The sequence below is a fragment of the Hylobates moloch genome, unplaced genomic scaffold (assembly GCF_009828535.3).
Source record: "Hylobates moloch isolate HMO894 unplaced genomic scaffold, HMol_V3 SCAFFOLD_11, whole genome shotgun sequence".
In the NCBI taxonomy this organism is placed as follows: domain Eukaryota; kingdom Metazoa; phylum Chordata; class Mammalia; order Primates; family Hylobatidae; genus Hylobates; species Hylobates moloch.
In genome coordinates, this window is record NW_026652286.1 from 44,778,082 (window position 1) to 44,804,163 (window position 26,082).

Sequence of the window (26,082 nt, forward strand, 5' to 3'; positions counted from 1 at the left end):
AAAAAAAAAAAAAAAAAAAAAAAAGATTTGTTATTGAACTGGTCACTTAACTCCACGTCCCCTCCCAGCCACTCTCTGACTGTCCCAGTGGTCAGTCTGTCCCAGATGACCTAATTATGGGACAGGCTCTTCCCCTCTGTACTATGGCCCAAGGATGAGAAAGAGAGAAATTCCACAGGAAGGCCATGTGGAAGACAATCCATGCATTGCCCCCCACCATCTTTCACATCTGGGCTCATCTGCCTGCAGCTGGGACTGTCCTCCTCAGATCCCTGGTTGGAATGTACATACAGTCTGGGGGCCTGGCCAGGGGTGGGGGGAGGTGGAAAAAATGTTATCTCTGATCAGAGCTGGGGACACTGGGGTTGATTCAGCAGCAACCTCTGAGTTTTGTGGGGCATGCACATTGGACAGGGATGTCTCCCCACCCACCAAATCCTCATGCTGTTCAGACCCCTGAAGTGGCCACCCTTAGCACAGAACTCCTTTCTAAAATATAACACCTGTCTGCACAGGGCTGTGGAGGGTGCTGACTCTAACCTGCCCAAGACCAGAGAAAGAAATGAGAAGAGCTGCCTGAGGACTGGACTCTGCTCCAGAGGGGGGGCTGGGTCAGCTCAGCTGGGGTCACACACTGTTCAAGGCTGCCTCGGTCACCACCCGGGGAAAGCACCTCACTCAGCCCTGGGAGGTGCTCAAAGACTAAGACCAAAGTGAAGTCAGACAAAGGAGGCAATGAACACCTGGGTCTTGACCCTGTCTCTCTACCACCCTCCCAATGTATTCTTACCCAAGTTACTTAGCCTCTCTGTGCCTCAGTTTCCTTATCTGTAGAATGTTACCTAATTTCTTGGGTTATTGGCCGGGTGAAATTGGTTAATATGCATAAAACTGTTTACAACAGTGCTATAGGCATGTTTGCTGACCTCATTCTCGCTGATGTTATTACTCAGCTTTGTCTAAGGCTGTTACTTGCACTATGATATTGGAAGGTGATGCTCGTCTTAGGCTCTTATGCAATTATGTAAATCATTAGATGACAAATGTGCAGTGTCCAGCACACAGCAGGTACTCAACAAAGAATGTTCTCTCTCCCGGCCGGGAGCGGTGGCTCACGCCTGTAACCCCAGCACTTCTGGAGGCCGAGGCAGGTGGATCACGAGGTCAGGAGATTGAGACCATCCTGGCTAACAAGATGAAACCCCGTCTCTACTAGAAATACAAAAATTAGCTGGGCGTGGTGGTGGGCACCTGTAGTCCCAGCTACTCAGGAGGCTGAGGCAGGAGAATGGCACGAACCCAGGAGGCAGAGCCGAGATTGTGCCACTGCACTCCAGCCTGGGCAACAAAGCGAGACTCCGTCTCAAAAAAATAAATAAATAATAAATAAATAAATAAATAAATAAATAAATAAATAAATAAAAAGTTCCCTCTCCCTCTCTCCCCTTTCCCCCAGAGAGGCCAGACTAGGAGACAGAACCTGTCCTGACCCCCACCAGGGGTCTCTGTGTGATCCTACCCTCATCTCTAGCTCTTGGCCTCAGTATCCCCATCTGTGAAAGAAGCTTCTAGGCCAAGTGGTCTCTAAGTGTCCATGGCCATATCTGCTCCAGCCTGTCCCCCACCCTTGTTCCCTCCTTCTTTCCCCATTTCCTACTGCATCCCCTCCTGATGTGACAGAACCCTTGGGAGCCTGAAGCGGGGTAGAGGGGACAGCTGGTGAACAAGAATCACTAGCCCTCAAGGAGCCCAGGGCCCGGTCCAGGCCCCCAAGGGTTAAGACCCAGAGTGAGGGGCGGGGGGCCAGGGTCAGCGCTGGACAGGCGGGCCTAGAGCCCAGGGCCTGCCTCCCCTCCCCCTACCCTGGGAACAGAGGCCACTTGTTTGGGCAGTGGCGGGTGGCTTTGAGCTCAGCCAAGGGAGAGTTGGGTGGGAAGGAGAGAGGGCTCCGGAAAATGGAAGGGACTCCCCACCTCCAGCCGATGCCCTAGGCCTGGTCCACCACTAGCCCCCGGTACTCTCAGACACCCCCCCAACCCCTCTAAACTGACCCCTTCCCCTGGGTTCTCTCTTTCTTTCATTCAAACCCTCAATGCTGGAGACAGGACTTAGCAGATAGGCCTGACTATTGCCCCAGCATCTTAGCAGATAGGCCTGACTATTGCCCCAGCACCGTCTCTCTTTGGGGCATGAGGCCAGGGCTGTTCACTCCATCCTGCAGATGGGGAAATGGAGGCTCTGAGGAATTTGGGGACTTGTAGAGTCACATAGTGATTGGTGGCTGCACAAGGACTTGGGGCCCCAGGTCCCAGTGATCCCCATGGCTCTGCAGGCCCCATCCCCACAGAGCTCCAAGGAGACCCTTCCTAAGCTGTGCCATTACACAAGACTGAAGCCTGGGCAGGAAGGAGGGGCAACAGCAGCCCATCTCTGAAACCTGAAGTCCCAAAGGATCTGGGGATTTGAATGAGGAGGAAGCTTCTAGAGGGTTGGGAGGAGGATTAACAATCTGTACAAAAAGCTGAGGCTGGATGTGTGAAGCATGGCTGGAGCCCAGGTGGTGGGGGCATAAAGCTGGGGTTGAGTGGGAGGCCAGAATGCAAAACAAAACCTGGGGGCAATCAGGGCCCTGGTGGCCTCTGCCCCCTCCACCTCATCAGTCACCAGTACTCTGCCTGGGACACCCCCTTCCTAAACTACTCCAATATGAAAGTAGCCAATGGGCAGGCAAGGTCCCCAGGCCCAGCCCTGACAATCCCCAGCCAGGCATGGGACACAGGATGAGTTCTCTCTACACCTCTGCCAGCCACACCCATCTTTCTGCCATTCCTCAGACACAGCATCCAAATTCCTGACTTTGCACAAGCTACACCCCCGCCTTTGGAGGGTCCTTATCCTTGTAAATTGCCACTTAACTGCCAAGCCCATTCCAGTCATCCCCTCCCCTGGGCCCTGCACTTGTCCACACCTGTCTTCAAGGCTCTGCTGGGCTCCTTCTACCCTGTGATGATCTTGCTGGGCGTGTGATAATCTTGCTGGGCGGTCTCTCCCAGCCTGGCCTCTGGGTACTCTCCACGAACAGGTATCACGAGTGCCTCAGTCTGGGACCCTGGGACCCACCAGAGAGTCAAATCCTTCCGAGTACCCCCAGGTGTCTGGCCGTGAAGCACCCCCCTCCCACCTATCTGGGATCAGGGAAGGCTCCCCAGGACATGGGATGTGGGGGAAGGGAAGGTATATAGCAGAAACCACAGTGTGATGGCTTCTGGCCCTATTCCCCCCCTCCCCCCCGGCCCTGCACCAAACACCCATCCCCTGCCCCCAGGCTGCACCCCAAGCCTGCTCTCTCCAGGCCCAACCACCCCACTCCCAGCGTGACCCCATTCCCTGAACACCTACTTCCTTCTACCAGCAACTGGGCCAGGTAGGGGCTCTGGGGAAGCCATGCCCCATTTACTGGTGGGGAATTGAGATGCAGAGACCGGAAGTAGCCTGCCCAAGGTCACTGGAGCCCCAGGCCCAGGGCATAGGGTCGTACAGACCTCCAGAAATGTAAGGGTCTCAGCGGCCAACGAGGTAGGAGGCTTCACTTCACAGATGGGAACCCCAAGGCGCCCGAGGGCGGCTGACTCCAGAGACCCTTCAGGTCAAAGGGCTACGGGCTGGAAGCCCCGGGTCCCGCTGGTTCACCCCCCTCCCTACCGTCTCTGGCCGGCTCGCTTATCCTCAGGAGGCGACCCCCACCACCACGCCCAAAAAGGTAAACAGACAAGATGACCCGGGGAAGCAGAAGCAGCGCGCGGCCTCGGCGTTCCTTTCTGCAGAATGGGGAAACTGCAGGCCAATGTGGCGAGAGGCCTGCAGACGGGGAGGCTCCGGCAGCCGCACTGACCTGTTTTGAGTAAAGACTCCACGCGGGGACCAGGCGTACCGGCGCCGCCACCGACTTACACCGCCGCCGCCAAATCACAGCAAGGGGCCGGGCGCGCCCACCCCTCCGGGCGCTTCCGCCCGCCCCACGTGACTCTCCGGGAGGGGAAGGTGGGGCTGGGGCAGGGCAGGGCCCCGCCCCCTCATCGGCCCCGCCCCCCGCCTAGTCACGGTCCTGGAGTCGGCTGGCCTGGCCCGCCCGCCGGACCCGTCAGTCTGTGCCTCTCCCCTGCCCCTCTAGCTGTTTGCGGGTCTTCCGACTGTCTCCTGAGCCTCGGGTCTAACCCCCGCCACCTCGCCCGCTGAGTCCACCTCTCCCTGAGTCTCCCTGCTCTCGCCACCCCTCTTCTGGTGAGTCTGCCCTGACATACACCCCACCCACAAGGGGGCCACACCCCCAGGGGGATAGGAGGCAGCTGAAGGCCGTCCGTGGTTCCCGACCACCTCCTCTAGGAAATCCTTCCTCCACCACATTCTTCAAGGGTATCTCACTTCCCTCCCTGGGTGCCCACAGATAGGGTTGTGGGGAAGCTACCCACCCAGCCACACCTCCCAAGGATCCCTCAGCGGAAGGCTGCAGCCTGAGGTTCCAGCACCCACACCTAGAGAACAGGAGATTCCCACCCATCCTCCCAGCACATACACAGATGAGGGTACCAGGCTTGGCAGACATTTCTGGGTCCTGTGTCCAGAACACCTCCGGGGCCAGCCACGCCAGAGACCTTCTCTGGGCTTCAGTTTCTGCATGTGCACAAAGGGTATATTTGGAAGAACAGATCTCACACTGCGGGCGATGAGGGTTTACCCCCTGAGAAGAGGAAAGTGTCATTAATTGGAGCAGCTACTACATGCCAGTCCCAGTGCTGGGCAATTTATTCCTTTTATCTCAATCCTCACATTCTGCTTGATGGCAAAAATTATCATCCCAGGTTATGGGTTAGGAAATAAGGCTCCAAGAAGTCTGAGGGCTTGCCCAAAGTTACAAAGCCAGTGTTGGGCAAAGCTGGGAAGCAACCCATTTTTATGAGTTCTAGAATCTCCTGCCTGCCCCCCACTGGCCATTCACCCTGTCCCTCTGGGAAAGAGTTGACTCTGAGTAGACCGTGTCTTCCGGTGGTAGGGCTAAGGCAAAGGAGCTTTCTGGGAGGGGAGAACAGGGCCAGACCTTGGGGAGAACTTCCGGGCCCCAAGTTCATATGGGGTCAAAAACACTGCAGAGGAGCAGAGCATAGGCCCCTCCTGTGGTCCTGGCAGCAGGGGTGTCCCTTGGGCAGCAGAGGGCACCTGGGGGCCACAGATCACAGGGGAGGCCCAGGCATCCCTCTAGACTTCAGACCAGCAAGGTGCAGCACAGGGTGAGAGGGCTGGCATCTGGCCACTGGCAAGGGGATAGGGAGTCTGGGGACCCTACCACTTCTGTTAACACAGTCCTGAGGTCTTCAAAATGACCTAGGGAGGGCGTGAATCACCAAGCCTGGTCCCCGCCAACTGCACTGGAATCTGAGGCCCCTCACCTGCACCCCTGACCTCCCTCCAGGGTATGCTGCCCCAGCCTCAGCTCTGAGGCCCACAGCCCTGTGGCTTGAGACCCATGGACCCCTCCACCTCCCTTCTGGGATGACAGGAGTGTCAGACCCCTAGTCCATAGGTTGGACCCAAAGGGCCTTGGGCTGAAGGACACAGAGTAGAACCTCGCCCTCTGACTCCTGACCCAGGGTCTCTGTCAAGGCCTGCTCCTTCCCTTAGAGCAGAGGTCCCCAATCCCTGGGCCACAGACTGGTACTGGTCCTGTCAGGAACCTGTTAGGAACCAGGCTGCACAGCAGGAAGCAAGCAGAGGCTGAGCTAGCATTACCGCCTCCTGTCAGATCTGTAGCGGCATTGGATTCTCATAGGAGGGAGAACCCTATTGTGAACTGCGCATGCGAGGGATCTAGGTTGTGCGCTCCTTATCAAAATCTAATGATAAATGTGATGCACTTGAATCATCCCAAAACCAATCCTTCCCCAATCCTGATCCATGGAAAATTTGTCTTGCATAAAACCAGTTCCTGGTGCCAAAAAGGCTGGGGACCGCTTAAAGCAGTGAAAGGAAAGCAAATAGCCTGGCGTGAATGCCAAAATGACCGCTCAACAAGGACAGCTGGATAGATACGGGCAGAGAATGGAACAGAGTATGGACAGGAGGGGGGCAGTGATAAACCCCGTCTCCTCCCCGCTACACAATGGGAAATGAGGAGATGCTGGAAGGATCAACGGCCGGATGATCAATAACCTTAACAAAGTTAAGGGCAGACGCAGGGGACCGCGGCAGCGGCCATGAGGCAGGTGGGAAGCAGGCACAGTGATGAGCCAGCTGAGGCTGTGGGATCGTTTATTGGGGCTCTGTCCAGCCAGGCTGCAGCACCCGCCTGGGCCCGGCCCAGTGCCACCAGGAGGTGCCGGGTGGGGGAGGGGAGAAAGCGCAGGAGCAGCCGCCACCCCAGGGGCTCGCCCGGTCCTGTCTCCGTCCCTGAAGCGGTGCGGTGCGGCGCTCAGGTGAGCGAGGTGTCGTCGTCGCTGCCCTCGCCGCCCGCGCCGCCCATCCGCTCCTCTCTGCTCTCGGCCACCGCGCTCTCGTCGATGTTCTCCAGTGAGTCCGCATGCTGCACCGACAGCTCCGACAGCGCCAGGCTCGGCAACGGGCTCTGCTCCGGGTGCAGCCATGGCTTGAAGTGAGGCAGGTGCTTCTGCTTCCACTCGGGGTATTTGAGGCACGCCTTGTACATCTTCTTCATGGCCTGTGGGCCCGCCGCCCCGCCGGGTCAGGGGTTGGCTAGGGGGCAGGTCTTCTCCACGCCCCCTCCAGCGGCTCAGCCCCCAGCATCCTGACTGGCTCCCTTTCAAAACTTGGCTCCTCAGCCCTACTTGCCCTCCCTGAGCCCTAGGCTCCATTCTCCATTCTTTTTTTGTTTGTTTTTTTAAGACGGAGTCTCACTGCGTGGCCCAGGCTGGAGTGCAGCAGCGTGATATCGGCTCACTGCAACCTCTGCCTTCCGGGTTCAAGTGATTCTCCTGCCTTAGCCTCCCGAGTAGCTGGGATTACAGGCGCCCACCATCACACTCGGCTAATTTTTGTATTTTTAGTAGAGACAGGGTTTTGCCATGTTGGCCAGCCTGGACTCAAACTCCCGACCTCAGGTAATCCACCCGCCAAGGCCTCCCAAAGTGCTGGGATTACAGGCATGAGCCACCACGCCTGGCCCTCAGGCTCCATGCTTGACTCCACCCACCTCATCCCATAGTCCTCTTTCCAGTCTTCAACACCCCCAAAATCCCAAGGCCACTCACCTTGGGAGCCAGGAACTGAGAAGATTTATTCACCACCCACTTGGGTAAGGAGCCTGTGAGGGCAGGGAAGGGAGGAAGCAGCCTCAGGGACCCAGCCCCTCCGCCCCCCACAAAAGCCCCACCCTCTACCCAGAGCTTCCAGGGAGGCCACACCGTCTTCCCCATGAGGAGGGGGTGTGTGAGGCAAGTCCTACAAGCCTTTACCCTCACTCCCTTCCACCTCAGACCGAGGTCTTCAGGCTTAGCTCTGTCCCCCACTTTCCCTCTGCCCAGCCTCAAAGACTACGTGGAAGAAAACCACAGGGTCCTAGGTGAGCACAGGCTATACATGGGTGGAAACTCTGACCCACCTTGCTGCACCTGCTGCCTCACTCAATCACACTGACATCCCTTCTCAATCTAACCTCCCTCCCAGGAATGCCCCTGACGCTCAGCCCCTCCCCTGCCTGTCCTTCCAAGTCCTCCCCTGACCACACAGGCCTCTGGCTGAGCACCTCAGCCTGGCCTGACCTGGAATCCACCACCCAGCTCTCCACCCTGTCTCATTCCCAAGTGTCCACTCCACCTCTGACACCCAACACAATGAGGTGCCGGGGGAGTGCTAGGCCTGGACCACTGTGTGCTGTGGGGCTTGGAGCATTTCCAGGCAAGGATGCTCAAGGCTTCCCCATCCTCTAGTCACTCACTCACTCACTCACTCACTCACTCACTCACTCACTCACTCCATGTTCACTGTGACACCCACCCTGGGCCAGCCCTGGGGACCCAGAGAGGAACCCACTGGGGGCCCAACAGGAGCCGACTGTTCTACTAGAGGGGAACGGACTACAGAACAGGGAGCCAGTGACTCCCCTGAGTATCAGGGATCAGGAGGTGACGCCCACAGCACCCCTGGAGGGGCGAGGAGGGGAGGCTGCGGGGAAGGGCTGCCTGGGCACAGAAGTGGGGATAGGTGAGGTGTGAGAGACACCAGGAGACCTGGGACAGGGCTTAGGCTTTTCTTGGAGGGCAATGGAGAGCCACAGAGTAACTTCAAGCAGATGAGAGTCATGAGGAGATAAGTGTTTTAGAGAAATTCCTCTGGCTGCCGTTACACACAGACAAGGTAGTTGGTATGGAGAGAAATGCCAGACTCAGGAGCTGCTGAGGAGGCAGAATCAATAAGAATCGGTGACGGGGGCTAGGCACGGTGGCTCATGCCTGTAACCCCAGCACTTTGGGAGGCCGAGGTGGGTGGATCACAAGGTCAGGAGTTCGAGACCAGGCTGGCCAACATGGTGAAACCCCATCTCTACTAAAAATACAAAAAGTTAGCTGGGGGTGGTGACAGACACCTGTAATCCCAGCTACTCGGGAGGCTGGGGCAGGAGAATCGTTTGAACCCAGGAGGTGGAGGTTGCAGTGAGCTGAGATTGCACCATTGCACTCCAGCCTGGGAAACAAGAGCGAAACTCTGTCTCAAAAAAAAAAAAAAAAAAAGAACCAGTGGCTGGATTTGGCTGAGGAAGAGGGAGTGACCCCAAATGACGGCAGGTTCTGGGCATGGGTGACTGAAAAGTGGAGACTTAGGGCAAGGGGCAAGTTAGGAGGAAAGATGGCAAGTTCCCCGCTGGACACAACGAGGCTCAGGTGCCTGGAAGACATCCGAAGGGAGATGTCCAGGCAGCCGATGGCCACAGGAATCTGCATCTCAGCTGAGAGAGACATGGCCACTTGTGACAGAAGCCAGGGGTGGCTGAGCCATCCCCAGGGAGAGAAGAGTAAGGCCTAGAAAACCCAGGCATCCAGGACAGGCAGAGGGAACAGCCAGTGAGCAGGGAACAAGGCAGAGCATGGGGACGGCAGAGCCCAGGAAGAGTGCTCCCAGCTTCATCAGTGGGGCAGTGGCACCTCCCTGGCCCACTCTTTTCAAACCACTGTAAAGTCCCAAGCCTTGGTTCAAGGAAGGCTTTGGATGGAAATGCCCCAAAATGCAAAACAGCTCCTAACAGATGCCCTTCTGGATCCCTAGTAGATCAGGCCCCACCCCTGTGGTATAGGGAAGGATCCCATGATAGGCTGCCAGGGCCAAGCCCTCACCTTTGGGGTCCACCTGGGCCAGGTAGGTGATGACGCAGCTCTTGGGCCCTGTGCTCTGGATGAGGTAGCCCGTCTGGATGGACACAGCTCGGACCAAGTCTTTCCGAGGTGGGTATTTCTGGGGATGGAAGGCACAGGGAGGTGAGACTCGGGGTGGGGGCAAAGAAGATGTTTTTGTGAGTATACACAAATGTGCACGCGTGCGCATACACACACACACACACACACACACACACAGTTAATTCACATGCCGTGACATCTGTTCCAGATCAGCCCTGATTCTGCGTGCAGAGAAAGGGAAGAACCAGACTAGGTCATCCTAGCCCCTCTTGAAGCTTTTCCTGTTCCCCTCAGAAAAGCCCCCAGTCTGGGGTCAGGGCTCATGAGCACATATGGGCACTCACAGAAACACACACTCACCCTTGCCCAGGCCAGCTATACCTGCCTGTCCTTGCCCAGGGAGATCAAGGTGGCTCAGCCACAGGGAGGACCAGAGGACCCTGCCTCTCACCTCTTGTTCCTCATTTCCCTGTGCCAGAGCCCAACCAATCGAAGTCAGCCCATCCCACCCACTCACCACAGAGGTGGCCACACTGCCCTCTCCTGATCTGCTCAAGAGACCCAGCAGGGAGAGAGGAGCCATTATCCTCACTGTACAGGAAGGAAACTGAGGGCCAGTGGGCCCATGCCTGCCCGAAGTCACATGGAAGTCATGGTGGCAGCCTCAGCCTTGCACTGCCTGACCCTCTCCCCTGCTCCAGTGCAGGGAAGGCAGGTTGACTCACGGGATGTTTGACTGAGTAGTTCATAATGATGTAATCAGCGCCCATGGGGAGCCAGGAGCGGAGGGTGATGACATCACGGTTCTTCAGGGGCTTGGGACACCTCCCTGTGGAGGGCAAGGGACAGTTCAGCCAGACCACTGGTCCACCTGCCTACAAGGGAGGGTGTGGCAGAGGCCAGAGATGCAGGGATGCCTAATTAACTGCCAGCTCTCCAGTGCAAAGATGCACCTCCCTCCCAGACCACAGTCCCACAGCTGGAGCCAGAAAAGAGACAGGGCAAGACCTGTCCCTACTGTCTCCAGCCAGCCCTGCTCCTTACAGCCTCACACAGCCCTTACATTGTTGGCCTGGCTGGTTTGTCTATGTGAACGTGAGTGTACGAGAGAAAAACAGTATGAGTGTGCATGAAAATGTGTGCCTGGGACTATGTGGCATGTGGGTGCGGGCTGTGTACCTGATTGAGTGTATGCCTATATGTGTATGTATATACATGAACATGTGAGTGCATATGTATTTGTAAGTGTATGGGTGTGTGCCTAAGGGTCTAGGAGTGGACAGGGAGGGCAGCTCTATCTCTCAGCACTCAGGTCTCCGAGCAGCTTGGTCATGTGAGTAACCACAGGAGGGAGCGGGGAGGAGGAGGCTTGGTGGGAGGCCTGGATGGAGGCCAAGGGGACTGGGATCAGCGTGCCACGCCTGCTCACAGGAGTAATAGCCCACGTCAGCGTTGACTGTCAAGCGGGCGATGTCAAAAGTCTCAATGACGTTGCTGTCCCATTTCTTGCGGTACTCAATGTCGTGTAGGACGTCGTAGAGTGTCTCGGCTGGCACATCACGGCACTCCATCCGGCACTGCAGACAAGATATATGGGTTGTCAGGATCATATGGGGCTCAGAGTCTTGGCCAGGGGACCAGAAGGCAGACAGGCAGAGGGGGAGGAAGAGAAAGAGGACAGCAAAGAACAAGGGCCTCTGAAACCAGCATGGACTTCCTTCTTGCCACAAGCCCTGTCCAGCTCCCCAAAGAGCCACCTGTGCCAGGAGACAGCCTCTGTATCCAGAGACCATCTCCCCTGACTCAGCCCAGTCTCCTCCTCCAGGAAGCCTTCCCAGCCAGACCTTCTGGGCTCCCACACAATGAATCTCTATGTCTGTGCCCTCCCAGACCTACGTTTTTCACATGGACCTAGAAGGCTACATGTTAATGAAGAAGATAAAAAAAAACAAAGATCAGATCCCAATGGATGTTTATTCAAGTGATTCTCCTACCTCAGCCTCCGGAGTAGCTGGGATTACAGGCATGTGCCCAGCTAATTTTTGTATTTTTAGTAGAGACGGGGTTTCACCATATTGGCCAGAATGGTCTCAATCTCTTGACCTTGTGATCCACCCACCTTGGCCTCCCAAAGTGCTGGGATTACAGGTGTCAGCCACCTCACCCGGCCTGGATTTCTTTCTTTTTTTCATTCATTCATTCATTCATTCATTCATTGAGATGGAGTTTTGCTCTTGTTGCCCAGGCTGGAGTACAGTGGCACGATCTCGGCTCACTGCAAGCTCTGCCTTCCGGTTTCAAAGGATTCTCCTGCCTCAGCCTCCCAAGTAGCTGGGATTACAGGCACCTGCCACCACTCCCGGCTAATTTTTTGTATTTTTAGTAGAGACAGGGTTTCACCATGTTGGCCAGGCTGGTCTCTAACTCCTGACCTCGTGATCTGCCTGCCTCTGCCTCCCAAAGTGCTGGGATTACAGGCGTAAGCCACTGTGCCCAGCCTGGATTTCTTACTGTGTATTAGTCTTGCCCTCAAAGAGCTTTCCATCTGGGTAGAAGACGGCCAAGGACACCTTGTTTTATTTAACCCCCCCACCAACAACTCTGCCAGATAAGAAATCCAAGGAGGAATTTGAGGCTCAAAGAGGTTAAGTAACTCGCCCAATGTCACTCAGCTGGTAAGTAGCAGAGCTAGGATTTAACCCAGATCACATGTCTCGAAAGCAAGTAAAATCACAACGAGGTTTCCCTAGGTTTGCACTCAGTGAGTTGAAACTCAATATCCTTGTTCTGTGATTTTTTTTGTTTTTTTTTTACCCAAGTGCCCTATCCCCAAGATCAAGTTCCTCTCAGCAAATGGACAAGTTTTCTTGTGTAGTTTAAAAAGATCTCCCAGAACTGGCATTTAGACAGTGCCAAGGGAACCCTCACATAATACCTTCCACTCACAAGAGGAGATAAGCAACCATTTGAGGGAGAGGTCACACTGTCTTCCCCCTCATCCCAGAATAGGCCGTGGCCCCACTAATGGTGGGATGCCACAGGAAGGACACACCGACGCCTGCTGGCTATTCTAGGCACCAAGAAACCCATCACGCCTTGGATATAACTTCAGTTTACAGAAAATACAGAGGACAGAGGAATGAGCTAAGTGACACCACATGAGAATGCAACCAGACAGAGCTAGACAGTGAATCATTCCATGGGGCTACTGGCCCAGGATCTTCTACTGGTCAACGTCAACAAAGGGGCTGGGTGGGACTGACTTGCAGGATATAACAACCACATGTAAAGTGTGTCTCTGGATTGCAAACTGATTTGGACACACCATCTATAAAGGGGATTTTTGGGACAACTGGAGAAATGTGAACGTGATCAAGAGTATCAGGTACACTGAAAATTTACAGAAACAAAATGGTGGAGACTGCTGCCTAAAAAAAGGTTACAAAATAGGTTGGGTGAGGTGGCTCACACCTGTAATCCCAGCACTTTGGGAGGCTGAGACAGGCACATCACTTGGGGTCAGGAGTTCGAGACCAGCCTGGCCAACATGGTGACACCCCATCTCTACTAAAAATACAAAAATTAGCTGGGCGTGGTGGCACACAACTGTAATCCCAGCTACTCAGGAAGCTGAGGCAGGAGAATCGCCTGAACCTGGGAGGTGGAGGTTTCCGTGAGCCGAGATCATGCTGTTGTACTCCAGCCTGTGTGACAGAGCAAGACTCCATCTCAAAAAAAAAAAAAAAGAAAAAGAAAAAAAAAAGCAGCATAACCTCAATTGGGGGAAAAAAATATATGCATAGAGGAAGCTCAGGAAGTGCAATTGCTAAGGTGTTAACAGTGGAGATCTCTAAATGATAGGAATGTGATGGTTTCATTTTGCTTGTCTGTATTTCTTTTTCTTTTCTTTTTTTTTTGTTTGTTTGAGACGGAGTTTCGCTTTTGTTGCCTAGGCTGGAGTGCAATGACACGATCTCGGCTCACCGCAACCTCCGCCTCTTGGATTCAAGTGATTCTTCTGCCTCAGCCTCCTGGGATTATAGGCACCCGCCATCATGCCCAGCTAATTTTTGTATTTTTAGTAGAGATGGGGTTTCACCATGTTGGCCAGGCTGGTCTCAAACTCCTGACCTCAGGTGATCCACCCGCCTCAGCCTCCCAAAGTGCTTGGATTACAGGTGTGAGCCACTGCACCCGGCCACTTGTCTGTATTTCTTATTATCTAACATGTATAGTGCTACTTCTGAAATAATGAAAACAATTTCGAAAGGTCCCCCAGCAATACTGACAGGTGCACCCACCATGTGCCAGGTACTACACTAAGTGCTTTATACACATTATTTTATTCTTACAGCAGCGCTCTGGGATATAGGCCCCATTATAGAATTAAGAAAAACAACGTTCAAGGACAGACTCGAGACTGCAACATTGTTTGTGTGACCCTAAACAATTCACCCTCCCTCTCTACCCCATTTACCTTTCCGCTCTATAATGGGGCATAACTAGATCCAACCATTTAATCAGCAGCCCCCAGCTCCAGCCCTGTACTGAGCCCAGAAGAGTCAGAGATGAATCTGAGGCCTGTCTTTGAGAGGTCTGCAGTGAAAGGAGGAGCCCACCTTGGAAATGGGGAGGTGTCCCAAAGTGCTCAGTAGGGGCATAAGAAGGAAATCAGCTCCATGGGCTGGGTCGGGGGATCAGGCTTCATGGAGAATCTCAGTGCAGGAGGTAGGTGTTTGCCAAGTGCCCCTGGCAGAAAGAACAACCAGCCAAGGCGCAGAGGCAGGTGAGAGTGTGGCCTGTGGGCAGTGAATGAGTTCCATCTTTCCATCTGGCTCAGTCTCCATGGTGTGGTATAGCCTACTACTCAAAAGGTCCCTGGTTCTAGGTCTTCTTGGAAAAATGGGTGATTCCAGGGCTGGGTCAGAGAAAGTATAAGATGAGCATGGAAAATCTTCTTGTGCCAGGAAGTAAGCAAATACTCAAAGAATGATAGAGATTTTGGACACCGGAACCAGCTTGAAGGGCTCTCCCCCTCGCAGAGTGGCCAACTCTTCAAGGTTTACCCAGGACTTCCCCAGTTCTACCACTGCAAGTCTCACATCCTGGGAAATCCCTCAGTCCCAGGCAAGCTAGGACAGTTGGTCACCCTACCACAGGCTCAATCTGAGATAAGCTGCATATTAAACTCAATAATGACCATAACCATAGACATTCCATTGAATAAAATAGGAAACCAAAGTCTATACAGGTATGAATAAACAAATAAATGGAATGTTTGATGAGGAATGGGGAATTTACATAGTTTTAAAGTACCTTCCCATTAAAATACTTACTAATTACAAAGGGAAAATGAGTCACTTCATAGTAGAGAAGCCTGGCAAATAGCACCTTAATCAAGTGATCAAAGGGAATATCATTAATCACAGGACAAGTTGCTGTCAGGTGTTGCCTGGTAGGACGCAGTGAGAGGAATACAGGTATCGCTTCTGTGCTACCTCTGCCACAGAGACATAAATAGAATCACAAGGGAACCTCAGACAAACCCAGAATGAGGGCTTGTCTCATTTTACAAAATAATTGGCCTATAAGTGTCAGGATCATGAGAGTCACAGAGAGAACTACATTAGACTGAGGAGACTAATGAGATGTGACTGAGTGAATGAATGAAGGAACAAAGTGAAGGGAGGAACGCAATGGTGAGAAAGGGGGTTGAAGAAGACAGAGGCTGGATCCGGCATCATCATTAGCATCCAAACAGCCTCCTGAGTGGCCACAGGGAGGTCCAGGCACTGCCCCAAACATTCAACACGCGCTCATTCTTCACCCCAAACCAGCTGGTGGTCACTGTTATCATTCCTGCACTGCAAAACAGAAAACTGAAGCTTGGGGGATTCAGCAACTTGCCCAGATCACAGAGCCTGAAAGCAGCAGAGCAGGGACTCAAAATCGGATCTTCCTGTCCTCTTAACCATCAAAGAGCACTCAAGCGTGGCTTCTGAGGAAACCAGAATTTCTCTAAATCCAAATTTGGATGCTAGTTGGCTTTGCAAATCTTCAAACATGTTATCCTGGACCATGAGTGTATGGAGGGGCAGTGACAACAAAACCCTGCTTCCTGGGTTAGAATCCAACCTGGGACTGCCTCTTCCCCAGCCAGGCTCGGTGCTCCCAGGGCCCGGCTGCAAAGCAGCTGAATGCACACTGGGAAGGGGCCCATGCTGCCCCATCCTCCTTCCAGAGGCTCCCAGAGCAGGGCTGTTGTGGCTCCAGAGGCCAAAGACCCACCTCTGGGACAGAGGACAGTGGCCAGAGCATGCAGAGCCACGAGACAGACCAGTTGCTCAGTGTAAACTCTGAGTAGCACTTTATCTTATAAAGAGAAACTTCAAAGGATTCCCAGGCTAGTGGCAGACTCTTGTGGAGGAAGGCCCCCGCCCAGAGGGTAAGAATCTTTGCTGTGTCAGCGCAGGTGAAGAAACTGAGGCAGGCCAGGTCGTGAGGATCAGGTAAGTGTCCACAGGCGTCCCCAGCCTGGCCTGGCTCATGCCCTCTCCACAGCCCCTGGCAGGCAGCACTGCTGCGCTAAGCAGAAGAAATTACATTCATCTTTGTTCCTGCTGGCGGCCGTGGCCACGCCCCACAGGTGTAATTCTAAGAGGCTTGGGGAGGGACAGGTGGTGGCGTAGGGCTGAGTCTCTGGAGAGCACCAGGTGGGCAGGCCCGTACCAGGAACCCCCAGCTATTAGGCCCTGGGTGAGTGAGTGTCCACACCAGGTGCTGGCGTCAGGTGTTGCCTAGTAGGCCATCTTGGCTGCCCCCGGAGAAACTCCCCCTGGAAACAGGAACCCAAGGGGGGTTGCTCCACCAAGGAGCCATGCTGGGCTTGAGTGCATTTAAAGTCTGGTGATAGCAGGGACCCCGACATGCAGTGGTATTACATCTGAGAAAACAGGCCAGCCAGGTGCGGTGGCTCACTCCTGTAATCCCAGTACTTTGGGAGGCCGAGGCGGGCAGATCACCTGAGGTTGGGAGTTCAAGACCAGCCTGACTAACAGGAAGAAACTCCATCTCTACTAAAAATACAAAATTAGCTGGGGTGGTGGCACATGCCTGTAATCCCGGCTACTTAGGAGGCTGAGGCAGGAGGATCGCTTGAACCCAGGAGGCGGAGGTTGTGGTGAACCAAGATTGTGCCATTGCACTCCAGCCTGGGCAACAACAGCAAAACTCTGTCCCCCCCCCCAAAAAAAAAGAAAAAGAAATCTGAGGCCAAGGGGAGCAAGTGACGCCAGAGAAACTACAGGCTGTGTCCCAGGCACTCTACTCTCCAAACCCCCTCAAGTTCTCAAGGTGAAAAACCGGGATTGCCGAGAACCCCTGGGATCAGCACTGCACTCCACAGCTCCCCAATTCCCATGAAGCCACGATCAGAAGGGACTGAACAAGCAAGGCGCAGGAAAGACCCACACAGGCTTTGAGGCTGGCAATCCCAGGCTCGATCCCAGCTCTGTCTCCTGGGCACAAGAGTTAACACTTAGGAGTCTTCATTTCCTCATGTGAAAAATGGAAATAATAATAGCAGCTATCTCATGGGGATGTTGTGATTAAATGAGATAACGCATGTAATATGCCTAGCGCATAGTAAATACTCAAAAATAGGTCGAGTACAGTGGCTCTCACCTGTAATCCCAGCAGTTTGGGAGGCTGAGGTGGGTGGATCATTTGGGCAGGAGTTCAAGACCAGCCTGACCAACATGGTGAAAACCTGTCTCTACTAAAAATACAAAAAAAAAAAAAAAAAATTAGCCAGGTGCAGTGGCGCACGCCTGTAATCCCAGCTACTCAGAAGACTGAGACACGAGAATCACTTAAACCCAGAAGGAGGAGGTTGCAGTGAGCTGAGATCGCACCACTGACTGCACTCCAGCCTGGGTGACAGAGTGAGACTATCTCAAAAAAGAAAAAAAGAGTACCTATTGGCTGGTCCCAATGTAGTGAGTGATCTCAATTGATTATTCACAGTAAGTTATAGATCAAACTCCTTGTTCTACTATTTTCCCCCTTCTCACTACTGCATTTGACTAGTCTTTAAAAAAAAAACAGTAGCTATTATTACTCCAGCGGGTTCCCGTGAGTAGCCATGCCCCCTTCCACGTGGCCAGGACTAGGCTGCATTTGCAGATACTGTGTACCCTGGGTGCCTCCCGTGCCTCACCTTGCCCTGCCCTTCCATTCATCCTTTCACCATTCTCTGAAGCCTGCTGTGTGCCAGACCTGTGTGCAACTGGGGGGTGGGAGACCGGAGGTGAACCGGACCTGAGCCCTGCCCCAAAGAGGTCCCGCCAAGTAGAGTAGTAAGGGACAGGGACACCTCAAGATAGCACGAGCAGGGATAGGAGAGGCGAATGCACATGAACTGCATGGTAGAGTGCGCCTGAGCCCAAAAGGATAAGGCCCTGAGCCACTGAGGGGCAGGAAAGGGCATTTCAGCAAGGGGACGAGCAGTGCAAAGGCCTGGAGGGTTAAACAAACAAGTACAGTGCAGGGTCCAGTGCCCAAGCTGTGTCTCACTCTACCCCTCACCTCTCTCCTGCCCCCTGCCTGTGTTCTCTGGGATGTCTTGCCAGTGCTGAGCATTAGAGAAGGTGGACTCTCCACTCCAGGGAGGGGCAGCAGTCTCTCCCAAGACCCAGGGAGATGGTAGACCTGAGACGGGAAAGGAAGTCAGGTCCCCTCCATGGGGCTGTGTCCTGGCCTTGAGAGCCAAAGGCCCAGGCAGTCACAAGCAAACAGACACACAGACAGGTGGATCTAAAGCTAATCCTCCCTCCAAGACCTTACACAGCAGGATGCCAATATCCCTGCCCATGGGATATGTGGGGCACACAGATTATCCCAAAGTCCTAGGGACCCAGGAAATGATCTCTTCACTCAGAACCCTTCAGGTGACCACTGGGGAAACCTGGCTTCAGTTGGGCTCTGAAATATCCCACAGGCTGTGCTAACTTCTCCATACACTGCATTTCAGCAGATAGTTTTGTGACAGGAGTAACTGTTAAGCAAATCACCCTTTCCCAACAGAACTATATTCAAATGAAAGGAAGAGTTCCTGATGGGGTGGGGCACAAAGTGTCAAATCAATCACAGCCCTGAACAACAGCCCCAACCTCAATAACCATTACCATTGCTCGAAATCACTGACCATTCAGCACCCCGCAAAGGAGACAGGGGCACCTGGACCATGGACCCCACGGGGGCTGAAATTTAGCTCAGACCACCTCTGCCAGCTGTCAAGGGCACAGAGCTGCATCCTTTGCAGATATTGCCTCTGACCCTTCCAACACCCCAGAGGGAAGCATTACCCCCATTTTACAGATGCTGAAACTGAGGCCCAGGGAGGTACAATCCACACAGCTAACAGTAATGAAGCAGAGAACCAGAGTCCAGGTGTGACTGATCCTACAGTGTCAGGACTTTCTGCTACCTTCACCAAGGGGCAGGACTGGCCCAGCTAAAACAAAACACCCTGGCAACTGGAGGCTGCCTTAGTTGATGGTTATAATGCAGCGCTTTGCTGACCAGGGAGGCAGAACTCACAGATTCTTCCTCCAAACAAAGCTCCTGACCCAAGTTCCAGATTTTCCAGAACCCAGTGCTGGGGCTCCAAACCTGAAGCACCTGTCGCCTGCAGGCCCAGAGTTCATACAGCAGTGCTGGTCCATCTGTGTCAGACAGACCTCTGCCCTGCCATGTCCCAGGTGTGTGGCTTTGGCTTGGGCAAAGAACTCTGAGCCCCAGCATCTCATCTGTCAACAAGAGATAATCCTCTCCTCAGAGTGGTCCTGTAAGGATTAGATGAGACTGGTCCCTAAAGCCCTTGGCAGTAGCTGCCCCTCCTCCAGCCCCAGGCCCCAGCAACTTTCCCTGATTTCTCAAGCCCTGCCCTGGGGGAACACCTCCCACTAATCCCCAAAGGACAGGACATACAAGGACAACAAGGAACAAAGTTTAAAATAACAAAAATGCCAAGATCCCTCCACAGTGTGAGTGCACAGGGAGGGGGTGGGCGGCTCTCTCACACCCCACACAGATGCCCCCTCTACCCTCACAGCCCACAGCCAGGCCCCGCCCTCACCATGCTGGACCAGGAGAGGAGGCTCTGAGAGATGCAAAGCCTGGCCGGCAGCACACAGCAGGTCCGAGCCCCAGCGCCAGTGCCCCTCTGCCCTTTCTGCTCCTGCTTCTCCTCCCATGACCCACTCACCAGCTGCTGGCTTCAGGGCCCTCCACTCTGCCCTTCCCTGAGGCCCCCACAAGGCAAGCATCGGGCCAAGCTGATGGAGCATCTGCCCCTTGCCTCTGGGTTTCTGGGGCCCCCAAAATGAAGACCACCAAGACCCTTCACTTTACACTCCCCTTGCCCCCCCAAAAAAATACTAACAGCTGCTCCAGGGCACAGACCTGAGGGTTCAGGGGAAGAGGGGAAGGAGAGAGGTCTGCTCAGTGCTGTCATGAGGGGTGCTGAGGCACCTCCTCCTCCAGCACTACCCAGAATGCTTTCCCAGGACTTCCTCTCCCTGGCTCCCTTCCTATTATGTCTTCAATATGTCTTCAAACTTCAGACCAGCTGCCCCCTGTCTAGGCAGCCTGCCCTATCCCTAAACTCTCCAGAACGGGCTGGAGGCCACCCTTCCTCGTCTCCTAGACCCCCAGCAGCTCCCTCCTCAGCATGCATTGTCATACATTCATTTGCCTGCAATGCTGTGGCCCCTTGCTCATCTTGGCGTCCTCCATGGCTTGCAGGGGGCCTGGCCTACAGCAGGCGCTCAGTAAGGAGCTGTTCCTGAATGGAGGGATGGGCAGGTAAGCCAACAAACAGGTTGAGCCCGTGTGGGTTTCTCTGACTTTTAGAATGCTGGAGCCCTGGTCCGTGGCCCTCAGTGTATCTGTATAATTCAGAAGGAGGTGCAGCCATGAAAATCCCTGAACTGTTGTAGATCTCTATAACATGAGGACAACTACTATTACTACTTCCACCATCAGCCTCTTAAAAAGGGGTAAAGGGCTGGGAGGTGGAGGCATGAGGTGTCACAAATACCAAGAGACAGGTTCAGGGGAGATTCTGGGACTTGCTTTAAGATCTTTAACAGTCCTGACAGTCAAAGAAAAGTAAAGTAAAATTGTACTGAGGTACCAATTTATACTCAGTAAATTACCAAAAATATATAAAATACTCACTGCTTATGAGGTACTCACTGCTTATGAAGATACGGTAAAACTGTTGCACAGCTAGTGGCAGCAAAAATTGGTTCCATTATTCTAGAAAATAATTTGGCAAATACTTTTTAAATCATAAAAATGATTTAAAAAGAAATTTCTCTTTCTTTCTTTCCCTTCCTTCCTTGCTTGCCTGCTTGCTTCACTGCAGTGATCACAGTTCACTGTCCCAGTAGCTGGGACTACAGGTGTGCACCACCATGCCTGGCTAATTTTTGTATTTTTTGTAGAGATGGGGTTTTGTCATGTTGCCCAGGCTGGTCTCAAATTCCTGGGCTTAAGCGATCCTCCCACCTCAGCCTCTCAAAGTGCTGGGATTGCAGGTGTGAGCCACTGCACCCCACCAAAAATGTATTTTTCAATTCAGTTCCCAGAATCCGAGGACTACAAATTTGTACTCAGAAAAAAATATAAAATAAGAAAAAAAATTATGTTACAATATTCATGAGTACACTATTGAATTTGCAATTAGCAAATTATACTGGAGAACCACCTGAACACCACCACCAGTAGCCCCAGTTCGGGTAAGAGTGACACATCACCCTAATGATGACTGCACACCACAGAGGGTGGAGGGTTCCCCAGAGCAGGGGTGGCCACTGAGCTAGCTCTGCACCTTCAGAACCCAGACAGGCCTACAGGGAACAGCTGCCAGAAATATTCCTGCATTAGTAAGTCTGTAGCAATATGAGAAACTTCTACAGAGCAAGATTAAATAAAGAAAACAGGATACAAACTAGTACCTGTGACATGGTTTAAACTATGAACAAACTCTACACCTTTGAATGAGAGCTAGAAGGAACCAAGAAAAAGTTCTATTCAGGGAACTGAGGCTCCGGGTGATTTATCTTTATTTTTCTTTTTTGGATTCTCGTTACTAGTGCTACCATAACGTTTATACAAGAGATAAAAATCACCTTTTTAAAAGAATTATTTTTTTTGAGACAGAGTTTGGCTCTGTCGCCCAGGCTGGAGTGCAGTGACACTATCTCGGCTCACTGCAACCTCTGCCTCCCAGGCTCAAGGATTCTCGTACCTCAGTCACCTAAGTAGCTGGGATTACAGGTGTGCGCCACCGCGCCCGGCTAATTTTTGTATTTTTAGTAGAGATGGGGTTTCGCCATGTTGGCCAGAATGGTCTCGAACTCCTGGCCTCAAGTGATCCACCCACCTCAGCCTCCTTGTGATTACTGGCGTGAGCCACCACGCCCAGCCTTACTTTTTTTCTTCCTAATTAAAAGCATTGCCCAGAACCTCAAGTCCTTACTCCCCGGACCTGAAAGCTGGGACTCAGCTGAGTTGGGGCCTGAGACTGCACATCTGATGCTGAGTTAACCTGGGAACACTCTGTGTTGTCTGGCAGGGTTTGCAGGCACAGACAATGACAACTCTTTAGGTTCAAGGAAGGGACAAAGGGAAGCCAGAAATGCAGGTAGAGGGAGGGGCATCTAAGCTGGACCCTAAAAGATGACCAGGAGAGGAGACGGCACCCAGATGAAAGGGAGGGGGAAGGGGCTCCCCGCAGAGGTGATGGCCTGAGAACTAGAAACGGCCTGGACTGGTTGGGGGAAGGAGAGGAATCAATGCAGTGCCACCAGGTAACCCGGGTGAACAAAGACAAAAGTGGGAAATGGAGCTGTCCTTTAGGGACCTGTTCATTCATTCATCCGTTCTCAGCAAATGTGGATGGTGTGTGGCTCTGTGCCAGGCTCTGTGCTAGGAGGCTGGTATAATAAATTCACTGAATTCCATCCTCTCAACTACCTGGGAGGAGGGACAATTACACCCATTGGTAAACAGTGGCTCAGAAAAGTGAAGTGGAGGAACCAGGTTGGAACCCCCAGCGTGATCCAAAGTCCATCCCTGAGACTGTTCCCTGAGAACTAGGCTCTGTTCTGTTTAGGACCCAAGGAATCAGGTGGGCCAGCACCTGGCCAGAGGAGGACAATCCCTGACAAGTCCATGCTGGGAGCTGGGGCTTTTGAGGGTGTGTGTGGAGTTGGGGGGATGTTGGGGCTGGCTTGCCTAGAGCTGGCATGGGGGTTGGAAGGACACAGAGCACAGTGGTGTGGGCCCAATGCAGGCTCTGCTTGCCCCATCTTTGGACTCAGTATTCCCACCTGCAAAATGACCAGACAATCCCTATGGCCCTCTCCTGTGAAGCGAAGGGGATCTGGCAGCAGCTACCTCCAACTCTTCTTCTTCCCAAAAGTGGAACCCCCGAGACTGTAGTGGAGAGTAGAGATGTTACCATGTCTCATCCAGACAGAGCTCCCTGAGCAGACTGAGCTAGGCCTTCTCCGCTGCTCTCCATCCAGGGCTGAGTGACTCATCCCTGCTCTGCCTCTCCTCCTTCCCTCCCTGGTCCCCAGCAGCCTCCCTGGACCTCCACCCCCACCTCCACCTCCAGGCTCCAGAGCAGCAGGCCCAGCTCTGCAGCAGTGATGAACGTTGCAGAGGCTGGCCTCCTGCCCTGTACCTCTCCACTTCCATCCTGGGGGGCGAGGGGGAGCCAGGCAGAGAAGGGAGAGCTGAGAAAGGGAGGCAGAGAGTGGAGGGCCTAGAAGAAAACGGAAGGGGTAGGGGATGCCAGTGAGACAACACAGAGGCCAGGGCTGACTTCCAGACATCAAGACAGGCAAAGACAAAGAGGGAAAAAGCCTCCCAGGGCTTCCGGGATCACCAGTGGACTGATGCCCCCAGAGCTCTCCAGTAAAGTTCCAGGCTTCATCCCCAACAGCCTCCAGAGCACCGCACCCCGGGCAGCCTACAGATGTCTCCTGCTCCCCATGCTTAGCGCTGCCATAGCAGTCACGGTTCTCCCTGTGCCTGGCACTGCCATAGTGGGCATGGTTCTCCCTGTGCCCGGTGCTGCCATAGGGGGCATGGTTCTTCCTGTGCCTGGCACTGCCATAGTGGGCATGGTTCTCCCTGTACCCAGTGCTGCCATAGCCATAGTGGGCATGGTTCTCCCTGTGCCCGGTGCTGCCATAGTGGGCACAGTTCTCCCTGTGCCTGGCACTGCCATAGTGGGCATGGCTTTCCCTGTGCCCAGCACTGCCATAGTGGGCATGGCTCTCCCTGTGTCCTGCACTGCCATAGTGGGCACGGTTCTCCCTGTGCCTGGCACTACCATAGTGGGCATGGTTCTCCCTGTGCCTGGCACTACCATAGTGGGCATGGTTCTCCCTGTGCCTGGTGCTGCCATAGCCACAGTGGGCATGGCTCTCCCTGTGCCCAGTGCTGCCATAGTGGGCATGGTTCTCCCTGTGCCTGGCACTGCCATAGTGGGCATGGCTCTCCCTGTGCCCAGCACTGCCATAGTGGGCATGGCTCTCCCTGTGCCCAGCACTGCCATAGGGGGCACGGTTCTCCCTGTGCCCAGCACTGCCATAGTGGGCATGGCTCTCCCTGTGCCCAGCACTGCCATAGTGGGCATGGCTCTTCCTGTGCCCAGCGCTGCCATAGTGGGCACGGTTCTCCCTGTGCCCAGCACTGCCATAGGGGGCACGGTTCTCCCTGTGCCCAGCGCTGTCATAGTGGGCATGGTTCTCCCTGTGCCCAGTGCTGTCATAGTGGGCATGGTTCTCCCTGTGCCCAGCGCTGTCATAGTGGGCATGGTTCTGGACTTGTCCCTTATGCTCTTACTCCCAACCTCTAGCCAACTCTGCCCGTTGGATTTCACTCGGCCACGACCTTCCCAGCAGCCCCTCTTCACTGCCCAGACAGGCCTCACCATCCTTACTTGGACCCCTGTAGCCACATCCTCTTCTCTGGCCTCCTGACTTCCAGGCCAATCTGTCCTCTGTGGCCAGGGAGCTTTTTAAAACCCAGAGCTGGTAATGGCCCTTCCCAGCCTGAAAGCTTCTGCTGCCTGTCTGTCTGTCTATCTCTTTCTCTCTCTCTTTCTCTGCCATCAGGATAAAATCTAAACTCCAAAATGTCCTCCCCACCCTGGTTCTGCCTCTTCTCTTCCTCACTGTTATCCCTGAACCCCTGCCACAGGGGAGCCTACCTCCCTGACCAACTCACCAAGACTTTCTCAGCTTGCTGACTTATCCTGCTGGGCCCCCGAGGCCCCATCCAAACACCAGCTCCTGGAGAAGCGCCTGTACCGTCCCCCAACCATGCTGCCAGTCACTGGCCTCACTCAGCCTGAGTATATGTCTCTGTCCCCACACTGCTCACAAAAGGCTGTCACTGTCTCCATGTGTCTCCCCATGAGGCCTTGAGTCTCTTAAGAGTAGGACCCAGGTCTGATATCTCCAGGTGGCTGGCAGGATGGGTGGGAGGCATGAGAAGAGGTTTGTTGAATGAATAAACAACTGGGACAGGAAAATGACCAGTAGAAATATTAAGGACAGAATAACCTTAAGACACAGGAACAAAGTGACCAGTAGAGACATTAAGGACACTGCCAGTAACCATTAAGGGACAGGGGAACAGAGATGGATAGAAAACACGCCCCAAGGCCGGACGCGGTGGCTCACGCCTGTAATCCCAGCACTTTGGGAGGCCGAGGAGGGTGGATCACGAGGTCAGGGGATCGAGACCACGGTGAAACCCCATCTCTACTAAAAATACAAAAAATTAGCCAGGCGCGGTGGCAGGCGCCTGTAGTCCCAGCTACTCCGGAGGCTGAGGCAGGAAAATGGCGTGAACCCGGGAGGCGGAGCTTGCAGTGAGCCATGATAGCACCACTGCACTCCAGCCTGGGCGACAGAGCAAGACTCTGTCTCAAAAAAAAAAAAAAAAAAAAAAAAAAGAGAAAACACGCCCCAAAGGGAAGACCTTGAGACCTAGAGACAGGCTTGAGGCGGCTGTACCCCTCTTGGTGCCTCCCTCTATCCCCTCTGGCATGCTTGGACTGGCCTTGATGCCCTGGGGCCCCTGGAGGCAGGACAGGGGGCTTCAGAAGGGGAAACCATGGCACAGTCAGAGCTGAGCCAGGGGCGGGAGCTGCCAGGAGACAGCTGAGGAGACATAATTGGATCACAGACAACTCTGCTTCTGCAGTGAGGGGGTGTGACTCACACACACAGAGTAACGCCAGACACAGAAACACACACAGAGTCTCACACTCACAGGCACAGGCACACATACCTTCAACACAGATTGACTGACCCTGTCAGGCCCCTGTCCCGGGGCTGTCACGTGGGTAGGAAGGGGGAGATGGGAAACCCAGCACCTGCCCCCGAGGAGCTCAGTGTCTGCCAGACTAAGGGCCACATCATAAACACAGTCACCCACAATTCAGCTCCACACATGAAAGCCCCAACAGAATCCTCAATCCCTATCACATTATCTTGTCCTTATGCACAACCATCATCTGGTGTCTTATTTAGTTGTTTGCTTCTATTTTGCTTCAGGATGTAAAACCCATGACAGCAGGGTCTGATCTGTG

General features: G+C 53.8%; 2 protein-coding genes across 4 annotated transcripts in view; both read right to left on the reverse strand.

The window, feature by feature from the left end:
* Positions 1–3,986, reverse strand: part of ARAP1 (ArfGAP with RhoGAP domain, ankyrin repeat and PH domain 1) — a 72,558-nt gene extending 68,572 nt beyond the window's left edge. The window contains exon 1 of one of the 2 annotated variants that reach the window (XM_032166882.2): positions 3,893–3,986. The gene's annotated coding sequence lies outside the window, so the exon portion shown is untranslated. The remainder of the gene's footprint in view (positions 1–3,892) is intronic. The other variant, XM_058446543.1, reaches the window with a different exon arrangement.
* A 2,300-nt stretch (positions 3,987–6,286) lies between these two features.
* Positions 6,287–26,082, reverse strand: part of STARD10 (StAR related lipid transfer domain containing 10) — a 39,540-nt gene continuing 19,744 nt past the window's right edge. For both annotated transcript variants that reach the window (XM_032166889.2, XM_058446690.1), the window contains exons 3-7: positions 10,828–10,975; positions 10,124–10,227; positions 9,339–9,456; positions 7,260–7,312; positions 6,287–6,709 (exon numbers count right to left, since the gene is read on the reverse strand). In XM_032166889.2, the coding sequence (XP_032022780.1) occupies positions 6,464–6,709; positions 7,260–7,312; positions 9,339–9,456; positions 10,124–10,227; positions 10,828–10,975 (669 nt within the window). In that variant the 3' untranslated portion in view covers positions 6,287–6,463. The remainder of the gene's footprint in view (positions 6,710–7,259; positions 7,313–9,338; positions 9,457–10,123; positions 10,228–10,827; positions 10,976–26,082) is intronic.